Source organism: Peromyscus maniculatus, chromosome 23 (genome assembly GCF_049852395.1).
Source record: "Peromyscus maniculatus bairdii isolate BWxNUB_F1_BW_parent chromosome 23, HU_Pman_BW_mat_3.1, whole genome shotgun sequence".
NCBI classification, from domain to species: Eukaryota; Metazoa; Chordata; class Mammalia; order Rodentia; family Cricetidae; genus Peromyscus; species Peromyscus maniculatus.
The window spans coordinates 20,525,432-20,545,782 of record NC_134874.1 but is presented as its reverse complement, the minus strand read 5'-3'; the positions used below and the strand labels follow the sequence as shown (position 1 = coordinate 20,545,782).

Genomic DNA, 20,351 nt, shown 5'->3' with positions numbered 1-20,351 from the left:
TATTTTCTTCTGACTCCCCAAATGTTATGTTATAGTTTGAATTTGAAATCTCCCCTGTAGGGAGATTGAAATCTCCCCTGTATGTTGAACACCTCATTCCCCCACCGGTGGTGCTGTTTTAGACTTGTGACCTAGTGAATGGTGGGGTGTGTGTGTCAGGGTGTCACCCTTAAAGATTCTATCCTGAGCCTGGTGGTGGTGGTGGCGGCGGCGGCGGCGACAAGGCGGCGGCAAGGCGGTGGCGGCAGCAGCAGCAGCAGCAGCAGCGGCCGCCGCCTTTAATCCCAGCACTTGGGAGACAGAGGCAGGTAGGTCTCTGTGAGTTCAAGGCCAGCCTGGTCTACAGAGTGAGTTCCAGGACAGTCAAGACCGTTGCACAGAGAAACCCTGTCTCAACACCCCCCCACACACCAAAAAAAAAAAAAAAAAAAGATATGTCCTGTAGTATTTGGTCAGCTACAGTGTGAAGCTTCAAGCTCCCACTACCGTAGGGTGAGACCCAATGCCATGCCATCCTGCCATGATGGACTGTATTCCTACGAACCAAGGGACGTCCTTCTTCCACACGTGATTCTTTCCAGTATTTTTGGTCATAGTGACATAGAAGTTACTAGCATGCTTGCTCCGGCATGTCTGTCCTCCGCCTCCTTCCTCACAAGGTGTACATGTATACTGGGAGATGGTCAATGTCTGGGGTCAACTTGATAGACTCTGGAATTAACTGAGAGAGACACACCTCTGCATGGGTCCTCAGGGCATTTTGAGGAAACATTAACTGAGGTGGGAAAACACTCCCCCAGGAGAGGCAGCATCTTCCCTAAGTGTCCTAGATATAGAGGTCCTAGGAATAAGCATCACTCCCCCGCCCCTTCCTCTGGATACTGAGTGTGTTTCTATCATACTCAACTGACATCCAACCCAGCTTCTTCAGCTTCCAGCATGGAACATTGGGATTCTTAAGGCATTCGGCTTCATAGACTGAGCAGCTCCTGGTTTTTCAGGCTCTCCAGCATGTAGGTGGCCATGGTTGAACTGCCCAGCACATGTCGTGGAAACCGTTTGAAAACATACACAGACATTCTATTGGTTCTGTTCCCCTAGAGAGCCCTGTCTAATACGTTGTTTAAGCGTCTGTTTGTTTGCAGGTATGTGTGTTCAGAGGACAGCATGTCGGAATTGGTTCTCTTCTTCCATCATGTGGGGCCTGAGGATTGAACTCAGGGAGTCAGGTATGGCAGTTTTACCCCACCAAGCCATCTTAAAGGCCCCTAATACAATGCTATGCATACACATGAATAAATACGAATACATACATGAATGAAATTCTTAAGAATCAAGACCTCACCGGGCGGTGGTGGCGCACGCCTTTAATCCCAGCACTTGGGAGGCAGAGGCAGGCGGATCTCTGTGAGTTTGAGGCCAACCTGGTCTACAGAATGAGTTCCAAGACAGGCTTCAAAGCTACATAGAGAAACTGTGTCTCGGAAAAAAATAAAACAAAACAAAACAAAAACAAACAACAACAAAAAACAAGACCTGTGCTTATGCATGATATCTCCTCTGAAATGTTTGAGAATGTATAGTACACAATGCTCCTCATGTATTTCTTAGTTACAGACATTTGGCCACACAGCTGCTGTATACTGACCAACACCATGTTACCTAATCTGCAGAACTTAATCCCATTTAAGACGCTCTTAGGTATCTAATGTGGGGCCCATCCCAGAGTTACCTGTTGCTTTGATTGTCAGGTCCCCTTGAGTCTTTAGATCTAGATTCTGGACAGTCCCTTGACACTTTTGCAGAGTGTTCGATGAACCCGGCATTTTGCAGGACATCCCTGCTGTTGCTTGAATCTGGAGGGTCCCCCAAAGGCCATGTGTGAAAGGCCTCATCCCGGCATGGCAATACTGAGCAGTGGCCTAGAGAGGGGCTTTAGGTTGTTGTCACTCACTGTACTCTCCCCCCCCTCCCCCAGACAGCGTTTCTCTTGGAACTCGCTTTGGAGACCAGTCTGGCCTCGAACTCACAGAGATCCGCCCGCCTCTGCCTCCCAAGTGCTGGGATTAAAGGTGTGCACCACCACCGCCCGGCGTCACTGTACTCTTTATGGGGCCCAAGTCTCGTTCTCTTTCGGGCCATGAGCTAATCTGGCCATCTCACATTCCTGCCATGATTTGCTGCCTGCCCATAGACCAAAAGCAATGGACCCGCCAACCAGCCACAGGCTGAATCCTTTAACACTGTGAGTGACCAGGCTTTCTCACCACAGGGTGATATCCCAGGCATATGCTGGATAGCAGCAGAAAGCAGACAGAGCCCCCTTTCAAATGGTGTCCAATACTTCCTTGTAATTAACTTCTGGGTATGCAGCATGGATAGCGATACCACAAGAGGGGTAGTGTGACCTTCCTCCAAACTTTGAGGACACAGACAATCTTAAACCCCCCTCCAGGACCCCTCTCCACCCTTCTCCAGCCCTACAGTCATTGGTTTCTCTCTCACTCTAAGGTGCCCTAGCTTTGCTTCCCTCCCCAGCCCTGTTCCGCTTTCTTCTAACTCTTTGGAGCCCTCACAACCTGTGTGTGTGTGTGTGTGTGTGTGTGTGTGTGTGTGTGTGTGTGTGTGTGTGTGTTTTCAAGACAAGGTTTCTCTGTGTAGCTTTGCGCCTGTCCTGGAACTTGCTCCATAGCCCAGGCTGGCCTCGAACTCACAGAGATCCGCCTGGCTCTGCCTCCCAAGTGCTAGGATTAAAAGCATGCGCACCACCATTGCCCGGCCCTTTCTGAATCTTTTTTTTTTTTTTTTTTTAGTTTTTTGAGACAGGGTTTCTCTGTGTAGCTTTGCGTCTTTCCTGGAGCTCACTTTGTAGACCAGGCTGGCCTTGAACTCACAGAGATCTGCCTGCCTCTGCCTCCCAAGTGCTGGGATTAAAGGCGTGTGCCACTGCCACCCGGCCTTTCCTGAATCTTATTTCAACCGAATATCCTCCTGTTCCAGGGCCTTTGTACTTACTGGTCTCTCTGTCTAAAGGCTTTTCCCTTACACTTTTGCCTAACAGGCTCCTCTTCCCCCTCAGGCTGAAGCTCCTTGAAGGGCCCAGCCTGAATACCCTGTTCAGCCTCACGCCCAGCTAGGCTTTCCCCATCAAAGCACCGACTCATCTTCCCCAAAGCACTTAACTGGAAATATGGTGCATAATGACTCACAGATTTGTTATTTATCTGTCTCCTTATTAGAGTAAGTGAAGTCACCTGTCTGTCCTATTCAGTGTGGAACACAGAACCCTGAACATAATGCACACCCCCTAAGTAGCCATTGGGCTGTCAGCTGGCCCTTCAGCTCCTTCTGAGCATGCAGTGCATAATCAGAAATAGCAGAGCTGGGTTCTAGTAGGAATCCTGGTGAGTCAAGGCCTTGAGGGTGGTTCAATGATAGAGCCCTCGCTCGGCACTATGGAAATCAAAATAAAAAAAAAAAAAAAAGATGATGGAGACCGAAGCGCACACACCATTGGAAGTTTAGTAGCTCATAGAACTCATAGAAGGAGTCATTCAGCAGATAAAATGTACCGAACGCAGGACTAGTATTTGTTGTTCCTGCAGTCTCTGTCAGGTTCCTTTTCTTTGCAAAGGAGTAAGAAACTCTCGGACATTTTCCATCTCATTTCCCAGCCTGGGGACGAACATCAGCAACTTCTCAGATGCTAAAGTGGAGAGTGTGGCTCACACATGTGACTGCTTGGCCTTGACACAGAACTTCTTTCCCCAAAAAGCAAAATGAAGAGCTATGCCAGACACCCGTGCGTCTAGGCGCCCTGGCTTCATCTCTCTTCTGGAACGTAGGATTGTGCAGAGGGTGCGCTGTGCCCTGAACTGTATCCGACCTGTGTGCTTCATTCATGGCTTCACCTGCCCGGGATCCCAGCACACCTTAGACCTGAGCTAGCTCTTGGCATTGTCTTCGAGAATTCTCTGGTAATCTTTGTTGAGTGAAAACTCCACACTGGCCCTCTCTGAGGTCATACAAACACTAAACACTTGCCGACAGAGAGGATAGTCTTTAGTGGAGCTGTCTGCAGATCGTGCAGGGAGCTCCAGGGATGGCTGTCTCAAAGCAAGCCAGCAAAAAACCAGACTAGGGCTGGAGAGATGGCTCAGAGGTTAAGCACACTGGCTGCTCTTCCAGAGGACCTGAGTTCAATTCCCAGCAACCACATGGTGGCTGTGAAGGAAAAGATTCCAGGGAGAGAGAGTAGCATATGAGGACCACTGTGTGAGTCAAACAAGCATCAGGGCAGAGCATAGATGAATAGAAATGGGTTCATTTAAGTTATAAGAGCTAGCTAAAAACAAGTCTAAGCTACTGGCCAAGCATTTATAATTACAAAAAAAAAACAACAACAAAAAAAAAGAAACCACTGTGCAGCTGAGCTGAGGAGCTAGGGGGAAGAAGAGGTGGGTCAGAGAGGCTGATGGACACAGCTCTGTTTGTTTTTGGTGATTGTGACAGGGATTAAACTCAGGACCTCAAGCAAGCCAAGTTGATTCATGTTTTAGCTTTCTCTGTCTATAGGTACTTGTAGTATGTATTGTTTACTCCCCATCCCATTCCCATTTTAACACCCCTTCCCCCAAAGTGACTATGTTTAGATGTAGGGCCTTTGAGAAGCGATGAGGTACCATGTAGAACCTCACAAATGGAGAAATGGGACCGGTGTCCTTACCAAAGTGTTCCCTGTGGTTGTGGATACATGTCAGTTGGTACAGTGCTTGTGTAGCATACACAAGGCCCTGGGTTCGATTCCTAGCACTGGATCAGAAGTTCAACGTCATCTTTGGCTACACAGGGCGTTTGAGGCCAACTTGGGTCAGAGACTATATTGAAACAGAGACAAGGGGGCTGGAGAGATGGCTCAGTGGTTAAGAGCACTGACTGCTCTTCCAGAGGACCTGAGTTCAATTCCCAGCAACCACATGGTGGCTCACAACCACCTGTAATGAGATCTGGCGCCCTCTTCTGGCTTGCAGGGACACATGCATGCAGAACACTGTATAAAAAATAAATAAATCTTAAAAAAAAAAAAAAAAAAAGAAAGAAAAAGAAAAGAAACAGAGACAAGTGTGGTAAAAGAAACCTGGTAGAAGTCGGGCAATGGTGGTGCACGCCTTTAATCCCAGCACTTGAGAGGTAGAGGCAGGTGGATCTCTGTGAGTTCGAGGGTAGCCTGGTCCATGAAGCGAGTTCCACGACAGCCAGGACTGTTACACAGAGAAACCCTCAGAGAAACCCTCTCTCGAAAAATCAAAAAAAAAAAAAAAAGAAAGAAAGAAAGAGAGAGAGAGAGAGAGAGAGAGAGAGAGAAAGAAAGAAAGAAAGAAAGAAAGAAAGAAAGAAAGAAAGAAAGAAAACTGGTTGAGTGGTGTAATCCCAGCATTTTCAGGGCAGAAGCAAGAAGATCAAGGCCAGCCTCAGCTACATAGTGAGTCCCTGGTCTTCCTCAGAGTATCTATCTCAACAACACAAGAGTCTCCAGGGAGCGCCTTTGTTCTTCCCCTATCCCAGGACCCAGGAGAGGGAAGAAGCTTTCCCAGACCCCAGCTCTGGAGGCCCTTGATCTCAGACTTGCTGCTTGTGGCATGTGAGGGGTGTCTGTCAGACCAAGTTGGTTTCCCAGGTTAGGTAGGAGTGATGGCTATTCCCAGCTAAAGGGAGTTTTTTTTGTTTTGTTTTGTTTTGTTTTTTGAGACAGGGTTTCTCTGTGTAGCTTTGGAGCCTGTCCTGGAACTCACTCTGTAGACCAGGCTGGCCTCGAACTCACAGAGATCCGCCTGGCTCTGCCTCCCGTGTGCTGGGATTAAAGGTGTGCGCCACCACCGCCCGGCTGCTAAAGGGAGTTTTAAGAGCAGTGTGCTGGTCACCCAAAATCCAGTTTCTATGATACTTTGACCCTGTGTCCCTTGTCACTTTAGAAGAATCTAGTCTTCAGAAAGGAGAGAAAATACCAGAAGAAAACCTAAAACTGTTTGAGGACTTCTCACGAATTGAAACCGGCCTGAGATGCCTATGGATAGAGATGTAAGGATGTGTGGTGTGTGTGTGTGTGTGTGTGTGTGTGTGTGTGTGTGTGTGTGTGTGTGTGTGTGTGAATAGATAGCATTCCATTATATGGCTTTCCAGCATACGCTCAACTGTGTATTTATCTCAAACATTGGCTTTTTTAGTTTCAAGATGTGCGCACATTTTAAATGCTTGGTTTTAAAAGTGGCCCCTTATAAGCGGTGTCAACAGCCAATGTGTGCAGCATAACTGTCCTATTTATAAGATAATTACAAGGTGTCATCGGCTTAACAAACTACCACAAACTGAATCCCTCAATAGGACAAAAATGGATCCCCTACCTGGCCCTGGTATTAAACCCAGGCCTCAAGGTTGCCAGGCAAACACCACTACTGAGATATAATCCTTCAGCCATCTTTTCACTTTTGACTTGGAGATCAACGTCTCACTAAACTGCCCAGACTATCCTTAAATGCACTTTGCAGTCCCGGTTGGATTTGAACTCGGGGTCCTACTGCCTTGTCCTCCTGAGAACCTGGGGTGGCAGGTCTGCACCACCAAGCCCTGCCAGAGATGTTTCTGGAAGTCTGAAAAGCAGAAGTGGGCAGACCATTGGAAGTCTGTGCCCTGCTGCCCCTGAGCTTTTTTTTTTTTTTCCGAGTGGCTGGCATTCATGGCCACCCCTTGTTTTGTAGACATGTGGTTGCAGTGACTTAGCCATCTCCTAGTTGTGACATCCCTCTGCATGTTCTGTCTCTGAGGTAGAGCTCTGAGTCATGACTTCAGCTCATGGTGAGCTGAATTGTAAATGGCCATTTCTTCTAAGGTCCCATTCATATTGTAAAGGTCTCATTCATAGGGAGAGGGGGTTAGAATCTAACATCTATGGTTTTTTCGTTTGTTTGTTCGGTTGGTTGGTTCTTGGTTTTTGGCTTTTTGTTTTTCCCAGACAGGGTTTCTCTGTGTAACAGCTATGGCTGTCCAGACTGGCCTTGAACTCACAGAGATCTGCCTGCCCTCTGCCTCCTGAATGCTGGGATTAAAGGCACCCGAACCAACACTGCCCGGCTGAATCTAGCAACTCTAAGGCCAGAAGTGGTGGCCCATGCCCTTAATCCCAGAGCTCAGGATTCAAGAGGCAGGCAGATCTGTGTGAGTGCAAGGCCAGGCTGGTCTACAAAGTGAGTTAGTTCCAGGACAGCCATGAATATTACACAGAGAAACCCCGTCGTCTCAGAGGGAAAAAAAAAGTTCATGCATACAAGGAGTTTGAGGCCACGCTGTGTTCCAAGGAGACTCGATCTCAAAAGAAACAAAGCAAGTAAACCGGCGGTGGTGGCGCATGCCTTTAATCCCAGCACTTGGGAGGCAGAGCCAGGCAGATCTCTGTGAGTTCAAGGCCAGCCTGAACTACCAAATGAGTTCCAGGAAAGGCACAAAGCTACACAGAGAAACCCTGTATCTTTAGAGTTTAAATGTTTTTATATATAAAAAAAATGTTCATCTTCTCCTTTCCATCCCTCCCTCCTTCCTTCCTTTTTTCTTCTCAGATCTGCCTTGCTACCTGAAGCATTAAACCTATCCAGACGGTGTCCAGCTGGGTTTATATTTGGGAAGCACAAGCTAATCCTCCATTTTGTTGTTGTTATTTGTTTTTTTCAAGGCAGGGTTTCTCTGTGTAGCCCTGGCTGTCCTGAAACTCACGCTGTAGATCAGGCTGTCCTCCAACTCATCGAAATCAACCTGCCTCTGCCTGTAGTGGTGGGATTAAAGGCGTGCACCACTACCACAGCCCAGGATAATGCTACACACTTAAGGATAGGCTCCCACAAATTTGTGGCTGATCACTGGTAAGTGCACTCCTTCCTGCAGAGCCTTAGCTCACCTGCCAGCATACTTAAGAATGAAAGCTAGGGGCTGGAGAGATGGCTCAGAGGTTAAGAGCCCCGACTGTTCTTCCAGAGGTCCTGAGTTCAATTCCCAGCAACCACATAGTGGCTCACAACCATCTGTAATGAGATTTGGTGCCCTCTTCTGTATACATAATAAATAAATAAATCTTTAAAAAAACAAAAAAGAATGAAAGCTAGGCCGAGCGGTGGTGGCACATGCCTTTAATGCCAGCACTGGGAGGCAGAGGCAGGCAGATCTCTGAGTTTGAGGCCAGCCTGGGCTACAGAGTGAGTTCCAGAATAGGCTCCAAAGCTACACAGAGAAACCCTGTCTCCAAAAAACAAAAACGAAATTAAAAAAAGAAAGAAAGAAAGAAAGAAAGCTACTGTGCACAGCCATTATGAGGCTCACATAGGAAGATAGGGTTCACTTTGGCTCACAGTTCAAGGTTGGGGACTTCACATCATCAGGTTGAGGCAGGTGGTCCCATGGCATCCACAGTCAGGAAGTACAAAGAGATGAATGAATGCTGGTGCTCACTCAGCTCCCTTTCTCCTATTTATTGGGTTCAGGACCCCAGAACATGGGAAGGCACTGCAAACAGTTAGGAAGGGTCTTTGCTTGTCAATTAACCTAATGTAGATAATCCCTCATAAGGGAGCCCAGAGACTTGTCTCCTCGGCGAGCCTATATCCTGTTAGGTTGACCATCAGTACCCTCCCATCACAGGGGGGTTGGCTTCACAGAAGGGACACAGGAAGGTTGGAAGAAGCTTGTTCTGTGGTTTTCCTCACATTCCACCCTATGCACACCTCTTTGCTGCTGATAATCTGTCCTCTTCCCCTGTGTGATTATTTGAATGTGAAATGTCTTCCACAGGCCAGTGCGTTTGAATACTTGTTTGAATACTCTCAGGCGCTTGGCACTCTTTTGGGAGGTTGTGGAACTTTTAGGAGGTGTGGCCTAGCTGGAGAAAGTGATGCCCCAGCTTTGGGGGCTATAGTTGGTTGATGCCCCCACCAACATGGGCCGTCCGCCGCCATGCCTTTCCTAACACGATGGACTTTAGCCCCTCAAATCGTGAGCCAAAATAAATCCTTCCTCCCTTACTCGGCATCTGATGGGTACACTGTCACAGTGACCAGAAGAGTAGCTGCACTGCTTGAATCTCCCATCAGAACTGCATCAAGGGGGGGACCTGCAGGTGTTCTTTGTCTGAGGACCCAGGTGTGGCGCTCTCAGGGTCAGGATAGGTGATAGGTGTGCCTACCTTATTCCTGATTGCTTTGCTGTCCAAGTGTGCTGTAATGGTGAATTTAGAATTTTGTTCTTTCGCGGTTGGGCATAAATCTAGCGCATGGCAGGCAAGGGCTAGCCACCGATCTATACCCCCAGCTCTTGAATTGTTTGAGTAAACAAAACGAGCGAAAGCGCAGCGATCAGCAAGGGCGGACAGCGTGTTAAACAGTCGAACCACGCCGGCCGAGGACTTAGGCCAGTCCCCGCCCCCAGATGGAACCACGCCCACTCCCCCACCCCTCGCGACGACCCGCCCAGGCGCCCGGGGTCCCGCGGGAGGGGGTGGGGCAGGCGCAAGCGCAGAGAGCGCGGGCGCGGTTGCCGTGGTAGCGCCTGGCCGAGGGAGGGCGGCGGCGCGGGGCCAGGACCCCGGCGGGCAGAGGCGGCGACGCGGCCACTCGAGAGTGTGCAGCCGGGCAGCTTGAGAGGCGGGCGCCCCGCCCTGCTGGCCGGTGGGGATGCGGGACCGGCTGCCCGACCTCACGGCGGTGAGCGGTGCGCCGGATAGCGGTCCGGGCCGGCGGGCGGGCGGGCGGGCGGGCGGGCTGCTGAGGGTCCGGGGCAAAGACTCCAGGAGGGACCCGGAGAGAGGGATGATGGGGGAGGGACTCAGGAAGGGGAGTCCAGGAGCAAGATCCTAGGAGGAGCTTGAGTAGGGGGGCCGGGAGCGGACCCCAGGAGGTGGGCCTGGAGAGGGAGACCAGGGAAGAGAGGTCTGAGGAAGTACATCCCGGGTGGGACCCGGGCAGTGTCTCTAGGAGGGATCGAATAAGAGAGTTCTAGGTGTCCTGGGGCCTCCAGAGGCACCGGGGTCTCCAGGGGTGGCAGGGAGTAGTCTTGAGGAAGGACCCAAGCGGCTTCCGAGCAGGGTTCCAGAGAGTGGGCTCCAGGGTTTTCTAGCGTCACAGGATGCACAGAAGGGAGCCGAGCAGTGTTTCTAAGCAGAGTCTCAGCGGGAAGGGCTCTAGGGTTCCTGGGGTCTTCAAGGGTTGTTAGGGTGGGGTTCCTGGGGGGCGAGATCTCCGTGGGTCCCTGGGCATGGCTGCGAGTGGGTTCCTGGGACAGGACTCCTGGGGTTCCCAGGAACTCAGGTTGTTGGGACTCCAGGCGTGGGCAATAGGAGAGGTCCAGAGCCTGTGTTTTGGCTGTATCTTAGTCTGGGGAGAGCACTTCTGGGCACAGGTTCCGGTAGGTGTCTGGGGATGGGTTCTCTGCCTGCCTTGGCTCTATACCCCTGGCTGCTGTGGACTGATGTTTGGGTCAGGATCTTTTTGACCCCTAACAGGTCTAATTTCAATGAGTGAGAGGTGGTTCAGGGTTTTAGGCAAGGAGCAAGAGCTGGGCTTAGACCTCCAGGCCTGGGCTGATGTTTGATGCCTGCTTGGGACTCCCCATGGCACTGCCTGCCTGGTCTCATTTGCAAGGCTCTTATCACAACCTCTCCAGCCGCCCGCTCCACCCTGTAGGGTCTCTTTTCCCACCTCTGTGTTTCGTGCCTGATACAGAAGGCTGTACCAAGGGTCCCTCACAGACACCACACGAACTTGGCGCTCAGGGGCTAGGTGCCTGGTGCGGTCACCACCACCCACAGCTGCCTGAGGTATTTTCCCAGTGCACTGGGGACCAGAAATGTGTTTACACTTTAACACAGGGCTTTAGTCACTAGTGAGCATTGTAGCAAGAGAGAGGCTGGACTCTTTAGAGGGGAAGAGGGCTTACCATGTATATCTACATTTGCAGTGGACACAGTCATTGCACCCACTTTTAGGGTATGATGTGACATTCAAGACATGTATGCAGTTCGAGCCCAGTCAGGGTGATTGACCATACCCTCTCAGATGCTTATTTCTTTGGGGTGAGCACCTCAAGACCCTCCTCAGTAGCTACTTGCAAGTCATCGACCACAGTTACCCCACTGTGATGCCGAGCATTGGAAGGCATTTTTCCTCTCCAGCCGGACCCCAGAGCCACCTGTCTGCACTGTTCCCTTGTACCCTTCCCAGACCCTGCAACCATTGTTTTCTACCCCCTGGAGAGCAGCGTCTTAACTTCTACACACACACACACACACACACACACACACACACACACACACACGCGGCATTTCATGTTTCTGTGCTGATCTGCTTGGTGACCCTCACCCACCTGAGGCTCTTTTGCTGGACCCAGGTAGAAACCTGGGAAGGGAGAGAAATTGCTTCCAGGGCTGGACTCTTGGTAGGTTTTGTTGACGACCCTGAGGAGCAGCAGCAGCAGGTGGCGGTGCCCTCCAGTGTCACAGCTCTAGGCACTGGGACACTGAGCAAGCGTGCTTGGGCAGTGGGGCCTTAACAGCTGCTAGGACGGTCTCCGCTGAGGTCTGAGATCCTTGGCCCTAAAGACCTGACAGCCCTCTGGAACTCTTCTCTGGCCCTTAAAGGCTTCTGTGCGCCTCCGGCCTCCGCTCCGCCGCTCCTCTGCTCCTTCCTGTCACACCCTAGAACTGCTGAGTGGCTTCCCACCCTGCAGCTACTGCCGCTCTGGCTGCTTCTGCTTCTCCGTTGACCCTGGTCCTGCCCTTCCTCCCCTGCAGCTGCCGTGACTCGGTGTGTGCTGTCAGGCTGTCCTGTCTGCTCCACTGTCGGTCAGAGCTGCTGCACCTGCCTTTCTCCACGCCACCAGTCCCCTCCTGCGCCGCTGGAAGTGGGGGTGGGGCAAGACCACTCCCAAGAAGCTTGCTTGCATGAGGCAGGGCCAGCACAGCCCACGCTCCAGATGAGCGCTGAAGGAGCTGGACAGCCTGGCTGTCTAGATGTGTGTGTGTGGGGTGGGGAGTGCGTACCAATCCCAGACCCCCTTTGCAAATGAAGGTTTGGGTTTGCACCAATCCCAGCAAATCCCCAGTTTGCCTCTTTTTGTTGTTTTTGTTTTTTGTTTTTGTTTTTTTTTGAGACAGGGTTTCTCTGTATAGTTTTGGTGCCTGTCCTGGATCTCGCTCTGTAGACCAGACTGGCTTCGAACTCACAGAGATCTGCCTGCCTCTGCCTCCCGAGTGCTGGGATTAAAGGCGTGCGCCACCACCGCCCGGCTCCCAGTTTGCCTCTTTAGCATCCATCCTGCTGATTTAGGGGGAAATGGGTCCTGGGTCCCCCCCAGAGTTCACAAAGTCTTGTGACAGCAACAAGTCGCGTGCAGGCTGAAAACCCTGGCAGAGGCTGTGCCTATTGGAGCTGGAGCCGTGAGCTCCAGGCATTGTGTGGGTTCCTCAAAGCATGTAATGTTCAACATGGCTGGGGCTGGCCTAGGGGGAGTCCAGATGGCTGGTTGACCGACAGTCCTTTCGCTCAGGGCAGCTGGAGCAGCGAGAGAGTCAGCTGCCTCATCCACCAGCGTCTTTGCATGTTGACAGAAAGATGAACATTGGGAAGACCGTTTATGATGAAAGCCTTAAGAGCCTGTCATTGTCTCTAATGCCATCCTAACAGTGCTTTAGCTGTGTGTGTCATTTCCCCGGGTTCCCTCTTGTTTGTCTCCACATCATTGACTGTGACCAGTTTCGAGTTCCATCTGTACTGCTGCCCGTAAAGTGTCAGCGACTTACTTGTATTAGCAGTGACTTGACTTCAATGCGTTCCATTTGAGTGAAGATGCCACCACTGTGAATGAGGCAGTCAGTGTGAAACTGGAGTTGGTGATGAGAGAATGGGCAGGAGTCGAGACTGTCAAGGCCCCCATCATCAGTTGGATTTCTTCCCTCTTGAAAACACCAGAGTGATTTCTGCTGGTTGTGGCTGGGTTTGCTTTTGCAGCAGAAACCCAGCCTCCGCTCTCTGAAGGGTTGCAGCCTTGGAGCAGGGTCTGAGGCCCACTGCCCTAAGACCTGGTTTCTTTTCTTTCTTCTTTTTTTTTTTTGGTTTTTCAAGACAGGGTTTCTCTGTGTAGCTTTGCGCCTTTCCTGGAACTCTCTGTAGACCAGGCTGGCCTCGAACTCACAGAGATCCGCCTGCCTCTGCCTCCCGAGTGCTGGGATTAAAGGCGTGTGCCACCACTGCCCGGCTCAAGACCTGGTTTCTTAAGTGTTTTCACTAGTGACCCCTTTTCACTTGAGAAATTTTTACATGCTCCTGCATGTGTAAGTCTGTAATACAGTTATACAAATGGAGCATTGACTGATAATGATAAATCATAGATGTATCTTTAAACAATTCTTTGGTATCCATACACTTATCATTTATCGAGGATGACAGCAAATGAGATATATGTGTTTGTTTTTACATAAAGAATTAAATCTTGGTTGAATATTTGATACTATGGGATTCAGAGCACAGTGTTGCTTTTTGGATTTTATAATAGTCGATGTCCCAAAGCTCCTCCGTATGAATAGATGAATAGTACAAAGTGGCAGAAGTATGCTGAGGGCCATCTCAGAAGTTGTTGGGAATTCTGTCCTGATCCCAAACCTAATTTGTTGTTGTTGTTGTTTTTCTAATTGAAACTAAAGTCAGAAACTCAAACAGCAATTTAAAAACAAATACATCAACTTGATGTGTTTATTTGAGTGCATGCACCACAGTGCGCATGTGGAAGTCAGAAGACCACTTGGAGTTGTTTATGTCTCCACCATTTGAGTCTTTAGTCACACTGAGGTGGTCAGGCTTGATGGCAGGCACACTGACCCACTGAGCCATCTCATGGGCCCCAGTAAGTCATTCTTTATCCCAGGATGCCCAGAAATAGGGCGGGCATGTGAATCGGTGGCCTGGGGACATGGCTTAGTTGGTAAAGTGCTTGCCTTGCGAGCTTGAGGACAATGGGGGCAGTCCTCAGGACCCACATTTTAAAAGGCATCGCGGTACACATACTGTAATTCTAACTTGTATACGAAACTCTGAATACTCGGGTTTTCTTGTATGATGGTTGTCTTTCTGCCTCTCAGAGAAGTGTGTATCTAACCCAGGAGCCTCTGGGACAAGAGGCAAGTGCCCTGGGCTTACACTGTTGATACCTATTAGGGTTTCTGTTTTTAGAAGTTAGAAAAAGCCACTTTCTCTTTAATATCCCTAGTTGAAAATTAACTGAATTGAATTTGGCATGTTTAAAGTAACTTGTTTTTCTTTTCTTTCTTTCTTTCTTTCTTTTTTTTTTTTTTTTGCTTTTTCGAGACAGGGTTTCTCTTTGTAGTTTTGGTGCCTGTCCTGGATCTCGTCTGTAAACCACAGAGATCCGCCTGGCTCTGCCTTCCGAGTTTGTTTTTCATTTTGGTTGGGGAGGTTTGGGGGATGGTCTCACACTACGGCCCAGGCCAGCTTGGAACTTAACTAGGTAGCCTAGGCCGACCTTGACTTCCTAGCAAGCCTCCTGCCTCAGCCTCCCCATGCTGGGATTACAAGCATGAGCAGGAAATTTGGGCGTGGTGTCCATGACTGTAATCGCAGCATTTGGGAGGGGGTTGTAGAAGGGTCAGAAATGTAAAGCATTCTGAGTTCGTAGCTTCTGGCCTGGGCCACTTGAGACCCTGTTTCAAAAGACAAACACAAGGACTACTTTCCAGTTTAATTTTTGTTTAGTGAAATGTGTTTTTTCATGTAGTTTGGGATGGGTTGCCTGCCTCTTCACACCGTATATCCAAATATTACTTCTTTGTAGATAAGATCTAGTGTTTAATTTTGTGGTTAAAATGGCTGAACTGCAATGGCCCTAGTGACCCAGAGTTTGAGGTTTTGCAGAAAAGCTCCTCATTAGCTGTGTACACATCCACCTGAGGAAAAGGTACTCATGGTGATCACCTGTGAAGGACTTAAAAATGATCTCCTTTGAATGGCCATGATTCCAATGCTTGGGAGGTTGAGGCAGGAGGGTCCTGGGTTCCAGGTTCGCTTAGGTGATGTAGTAAGATCTTATTGCAAAGAGGATTAGTTGTGGAAAGCGGTTTGCATTCACAGATTGTGTATGGGCCGAGAGAAGCTTCCTGCTTGGCTCCTTTGCCCATTTAACACAAAACCTGGAGCAGCTTGCCTGAGATGGCTTAACCTCTGCGTCCAGGGTGAATCTGTCTCTGACATACAAGCACAGAGAGAGTGTGCCAGGTCTGAGCTAGAGGAGGCCCTAGAGACAGACTGGAAGTGATGGTGTGCCGTGAATTCCCGTGGTTGAGGGCGGAAGAGCAAGAAGTTACAGTGAGCTGCACTTTAGGATGTTAGTAAATCAGAACGGATCGGGTCATGTAGAGGAGATTCTGGGTTTTCCCGTAGACCAATTGTTTCCTGTTTTTGCTCAAGATATATGTAAACTCGATGGCCTGAGAGCATCTGCCATGGCCAGACTTCCTCTTGGCCTCTTAGCTGCAGGATGAGCCTCCTTCCTGACAGCTTTCCTAGCCTCTGTGACCCTGCATGTTCTCCTTCTCTGCCTCGCTCACACCTTCACCACCGGCAAGTCCCTGTCTGGCTTTTCCCAGTGTCCATAGCAATGGTCACCTTCTGTCCCAGAGGCCTGCCCAGAGGTGCAGAATGGTTTCTCTCCATGTGCCCCTGATTCCCTAACCACCCTGTCTTGAACTTGCCACTGCCTTGTGTCTCTGAGACTCTGGGCACATTTTCAGGCCATGGCTCATTCTCAGAGAGGATTGTCAGAAATGGGGTACTGGAGGTGCTCACGGCTCCAGGGCACTGTGTGATACCTGCAGCAGCCTTTCCCCTCCCCTCCCCTTCCCTCCTCTCCCCTCCCTCCCTCTTTCCCTCCCTCCATCCATTATCTATGTCTTGCTGTATATCCCAGTTTAGCTTAGAGTTTGCTGTGTAGCCCAGTCTGGCCCCAAACTCAGGATCCTCCTACCCCCTGCTTCCCAAGTGCTGGAATTATAGGCATGTCCTACCAGCACCTGTACCCCCCACCTCCCCCAACCCCAAGAGGATCTCACTGGGTTATACAGGGTGGCTTCAAGCTTTTTTTTTTTTTTTTCTCGAGACAGGGTTTCTCTGTGTAGCTTTGCGCCTTTCCTGGAACTCACTTGGTAGCCCAGGCTGCCTCGAACTCACAGGGATCCGCCTGCCTCTGCCTCCCGAGTGCTGGGATTAAAGACGTGTGCCACCACTGCCGGGCTCTCTTTGCATCTTGTAGATTCCGAGACACTGGTCCTTGACACTCCACTCCCAAGCTTGCAGATCCCCTGTGCTTTGATCTCACCTTGCTCTGTGACTGTCTCAGCTTAATTAATGATCCACCCTCCTCTGGAGTAGCCATCCTAACTGGGCATGTCAGTGCCCCTGTCCCAACTGTGGTTCCCTTGCTTAGGGCTATTGGTTCAGCCTGTCATACATACTTCAGTACTGTCCTTCATTCTGGGCATCTGGGCGAGCAGTTGACTGACAGTATGACTTGGGCTCGGGAAAGTCACACAGAAGGGGTGTCCATGTGGCCCTGAGGAGCCAGAGGGGGCTGTGCTAGGCTTCGTGGATATATAAGGCACTCTTAGGTGATTCTTTTTTTTTAATTTATTTATTATTCTTTTATATACATTAGTGTTTTGCCTGTATGTATTATGTCTGTGTGAGGGTGTCAGATCTTGGAGTTAGAGACAGTTGTTAGCTGCCATGTGGGTGCTGGGAATTGAACTCAGGACCTCTGGAAGAGCAGTCAGTGCTCTTATCCGCTGAGCCATCTCTCCAGCCTGATGTCCCTTTTTTATTAAGCTGGTCCTAGCTATAAGGTCTCATTGTTATGCCCAGATCACAGAGACCCCCAAAAGACCACCACGGAGACCGAATCCCGCATGGAAAAGCAAAGAGCCTTTATTTCAATCAAGCGCCAGAGCTTAGTTCCTCTGTCTGTCCAACACAGCTGTGAGAGCAGAGAGCCCTGAGCTCAGGTGGGGCAGTTTTTATCATAGTGGATGTTGGAGTGAGGGAATTTCCAGTGTCCAGGACCCTGATTGGCTGACAATTGTCTAGGGGTATCTGTAAAACAAGAAATAGGTGTGTGCTAGACTCAAGGACATCTGGCCACCTTATCTAATGGTTGGAATGTTTGGGGTGTCAGGTACTTCCTCACCCCTGGGTGGATCCCTGGGTGGTATCAGCTTAAGCTTTTCCTGGATCTGGGTGTCGCCTGCCAGTAAACCTGTCACAGAAGCTGTGTCTAGGCCCCTAAGCCTGTCATGGCTGCTGTGTGGTCAGGCTATTTTGGGGCCCCTTCACACTCATCTTCCCTAGTGACAGAGGTTCCTCTCATACTCCTGTCTCTTAGAGCCACACCCCAGCCTTAACTAACCAGCCATCTTATCCACCAAACAGCACTAGAGGGTGTATAGGATGTGGGAAGAGCTGAGTGTGCCATAGTGAGGGACCTGGGTGGTACGAGGGAGGCAGAATTCGTTGTGCTTTTATAACATATTTCTCTTTCTTCCTTTCTTTTCTTTTTTTTTGGGGCGGGGGGGTGGAGCAGGGTCTCTCTCTGTAACCCTGACTGGCCTGGAACTCAGAGATCGCTGCCTCTGTCTTCCGAGTGCTGGGGTTAAAGGCCAGCGCCACACTGCTCGGCTTTAACGTGTCTTAAAATTCGCAGATTTTTTTTTTAGCTGAGAATTGTAGTAGAATTTTGTTTGCACGTTTTCATGGGTGGTAAAGGAGCGCTGCTGTGTGTCAGACCTCCGGGGTGAAGGCTGGGTTCCTCAAGCCGTGGAGGTCGGTTCCTAAGATGCCTTGCCGGGCTTGGCTGCTGGACAGGAGGCTGGGAGGCTGGGATCTTGCTGACTCATGGGGCTCCCCTAGGGGAGAGAGCTCAGCAAGTCCCTCCCCGGTGCCTCCTGGCAGGCTGGGCTCAGCAGTGGGATTTAGAGGCCAGCTTCTGAGGGGGCTTAGAGCTGTGACAAAAGCCGATGCTGGCCAATTTAGAGCTGTCTGTGCTGTAGAGGCTTTGATGGCGTGGAAGGGAGGCTTCCAGGCGGGTTCCTGCACAGGCAATGCCAGCATTCCACTAGCATCCTGTGCAGCAGACACAAGGCCCCAGGCCCCAAGGGCAGCAACAGCTGGGCTAGTTAGTACGTCATCCAGCGTTCTCAGGATCTCCAAGGCCATGCATCAGGCTTAAGGAAGTGTCGGGTTCTGTGTATGTTTGGTCCTGTTTAGGCCGTTGCTAAAAAGTAGCTCGGTTCTAGCTGTGTCTGTGACGTTACTGTCGTCTTCTCCAGTTACTTGATTCTGGTTTCCCCAACTCCTCTTTCCGTGTCCTAATGTTTCTTATTATTAACACAGCGTGGTGATCGTTACCCTCTTAGAAAGAAAGGATGCCAGCTGACACACCTCGGAAGTTAGTACGCACTCTACAAAAGTTAGCTAGTGCTGTCCGAAGTTTTGCTTGTTTTTAGATAAGCTCTCCTGTTTCCCAGGCTGGCCTTGATCTCATTATGTAGTGGAGATTGACCTGGAACTTCTGGTCATTCTGCCTCTACCTCTCAAGTGCTAGGATCATAGGTGTACACCACCAAACCTAGTAGCATTTTATTTTATCTATTTTACTTTTTGTTTTGTTTTGTTTTTTAAGATAGGGTTTCTCTGTGTAACAGTCCTGGCTGTCTTGGAATTCGCTTTGTAGACCAGGCTGGTCTCGAATTCACAGAGATTCATCTGCCTCTGCCTCCCGAGTGCTGGCATTAAAGGTGTGCGCCACCACACCCGGCCCTTTTTTTTTTTTTTTTTAAATTGTTTGAGACAGGGTTTCTCTATGTATCCCTGGCTATCCTGGAACTTGCTCTGAAGACCAGGCTAGTCTGCCTGCCTCTGCCTCCTGAATGCTGGGATTAAAGGCATGTGCAGCTGCTGCCCAGCTTAAAAAAGAAAAAGATTTATTTGTTTATATATTTTATGTATATGGTGTTTTGCCTTCATGTTCATCTGCACAGATCCCATGGACATGCACAGTTATAGACAGTTGTGAGCCTCCATGTGGGTCCGGGAATTGAAGTTAGGATCTCTGGAAGAGCAACCAATTCTCTTTACTACTGAGCCATCTCTCCAGCTCCCACCCCCAGTAGCATTTTTAATCTTTACAGAAAATATAAATATTACAGGGATAATGATATAGCCCAGCGTTAAGAGTACTTGCTTAGCATGCTCAGAGCCCAGAGTCAATCCCTGGGATGACTTTGTGTGTATGTGTGTGTGCATGTATGTGTGTATGTACAGTAGTACTTCAGTTCTTGGAGACACCTGTTTTTGTTTTTTAATTAATGTATACAGAGTTCTGCCTGTATGCATGCCTACCTGCCAGAAGAGGGCACTGGATCTCATTACAGACTGTTGTGAGCCACCTCAGTTCCCAGCAACCACAAGGTGGCTCACAACCATCTATAATGAGACAAACCTGTTTTGAGTGGCCCTGGCTGACCACCTGCATAGGTATCTGGCCTTTGTTTTCTTCCTGGGCTCCCACTCCCCCTTGGTGTCACCTGTCACCACGAGGAAGCTGCAGAATTAGGTGGCTGCAGGTTGTGGAGTGCGGCCACTCTGCTGCACTCGGTGCTCAGTGGGCGGAGGTGCTGTGGGGCCCGTGCGACACTCTGAAAATGTTTTCCCTTGTAGTGTAGGAAAAGCGACGATGGAGACAGTGCTGTCGTCATTGCTGAGAAGGACCATTTCATGGACGATTTCTTCCATCAGGTAAGTGCTTAAGGACGTGCAGCCTCAGACTTTACCTTTGGCCCTGATTACCTACCTGTAGCAGTGTTTGTGGTCACCTGTGAAACAGCACACCCATGCACCCCGGAACCGCGTCTTTGCTAACAGTGGACCTTCTATATGACCGTGCTGCCATGAGGTTGTTGTGCCACTGGTACCGTCAAAGCCATCTGTACTCCATGTCACTCCCACCGGCAAGTCACCCAGCCATATGGTCCTCAGAGTGTCCCCATCATGACTGACACGTGACTGTATTTTTGCTTGTTTTGATTTTGGAGTTTTGAGATAATGTCTCCGTGTGTGGCTCAGGTTACCGTTGGCCCTGCCATCCCGATGCCTCAGCCTCCTGACCGTGGCTGTTTTTAAAGTTGTTTGAAATATGTTAAGTTCTTTGGGACTTTGAGCAGCATCACAATTACACTTGATATTGACACAGTGACTGTTCAT

General features: G+C 49.8%; 1 protein-coding gene across 5 annotated transcripts in view; it reads left to right on the top strand.

Moving 5' to 3' along the window:
- Window positions 1-9,570: 9,570 nt before the first annotated feature.
- The window catches only part of Stx2 (syntaxin 2), a 25,147-nt gene continuing 14,366 nt past the window's right edge, over window positions 9,571-20,351 (top strand). For 2 of the 5 annotated variants that reach the window (XM_006971378.4, XM_006971377.4), the window contains exons 1-2: window positions 9,572-9,740; window positions 19,809-19,886. In XM_006971378.4, coding sequence (XP_006971440.1) covers window positions 9,711-9,740; window positions 19,809-19,886 — 108 coding nt within the window. In that variant the 5' untranslated portion in view covers window positions 9,572-9,710. Of the gene's footprint in view, window positions 9,748-19,808; window positions 19,887-20,351 lie in introns of all 5 variants that reach the window. The other 3 variants (XM_076561088.1, XM_042267826.2, XM_016002788.3) reach the window with 3 other exon arrangements.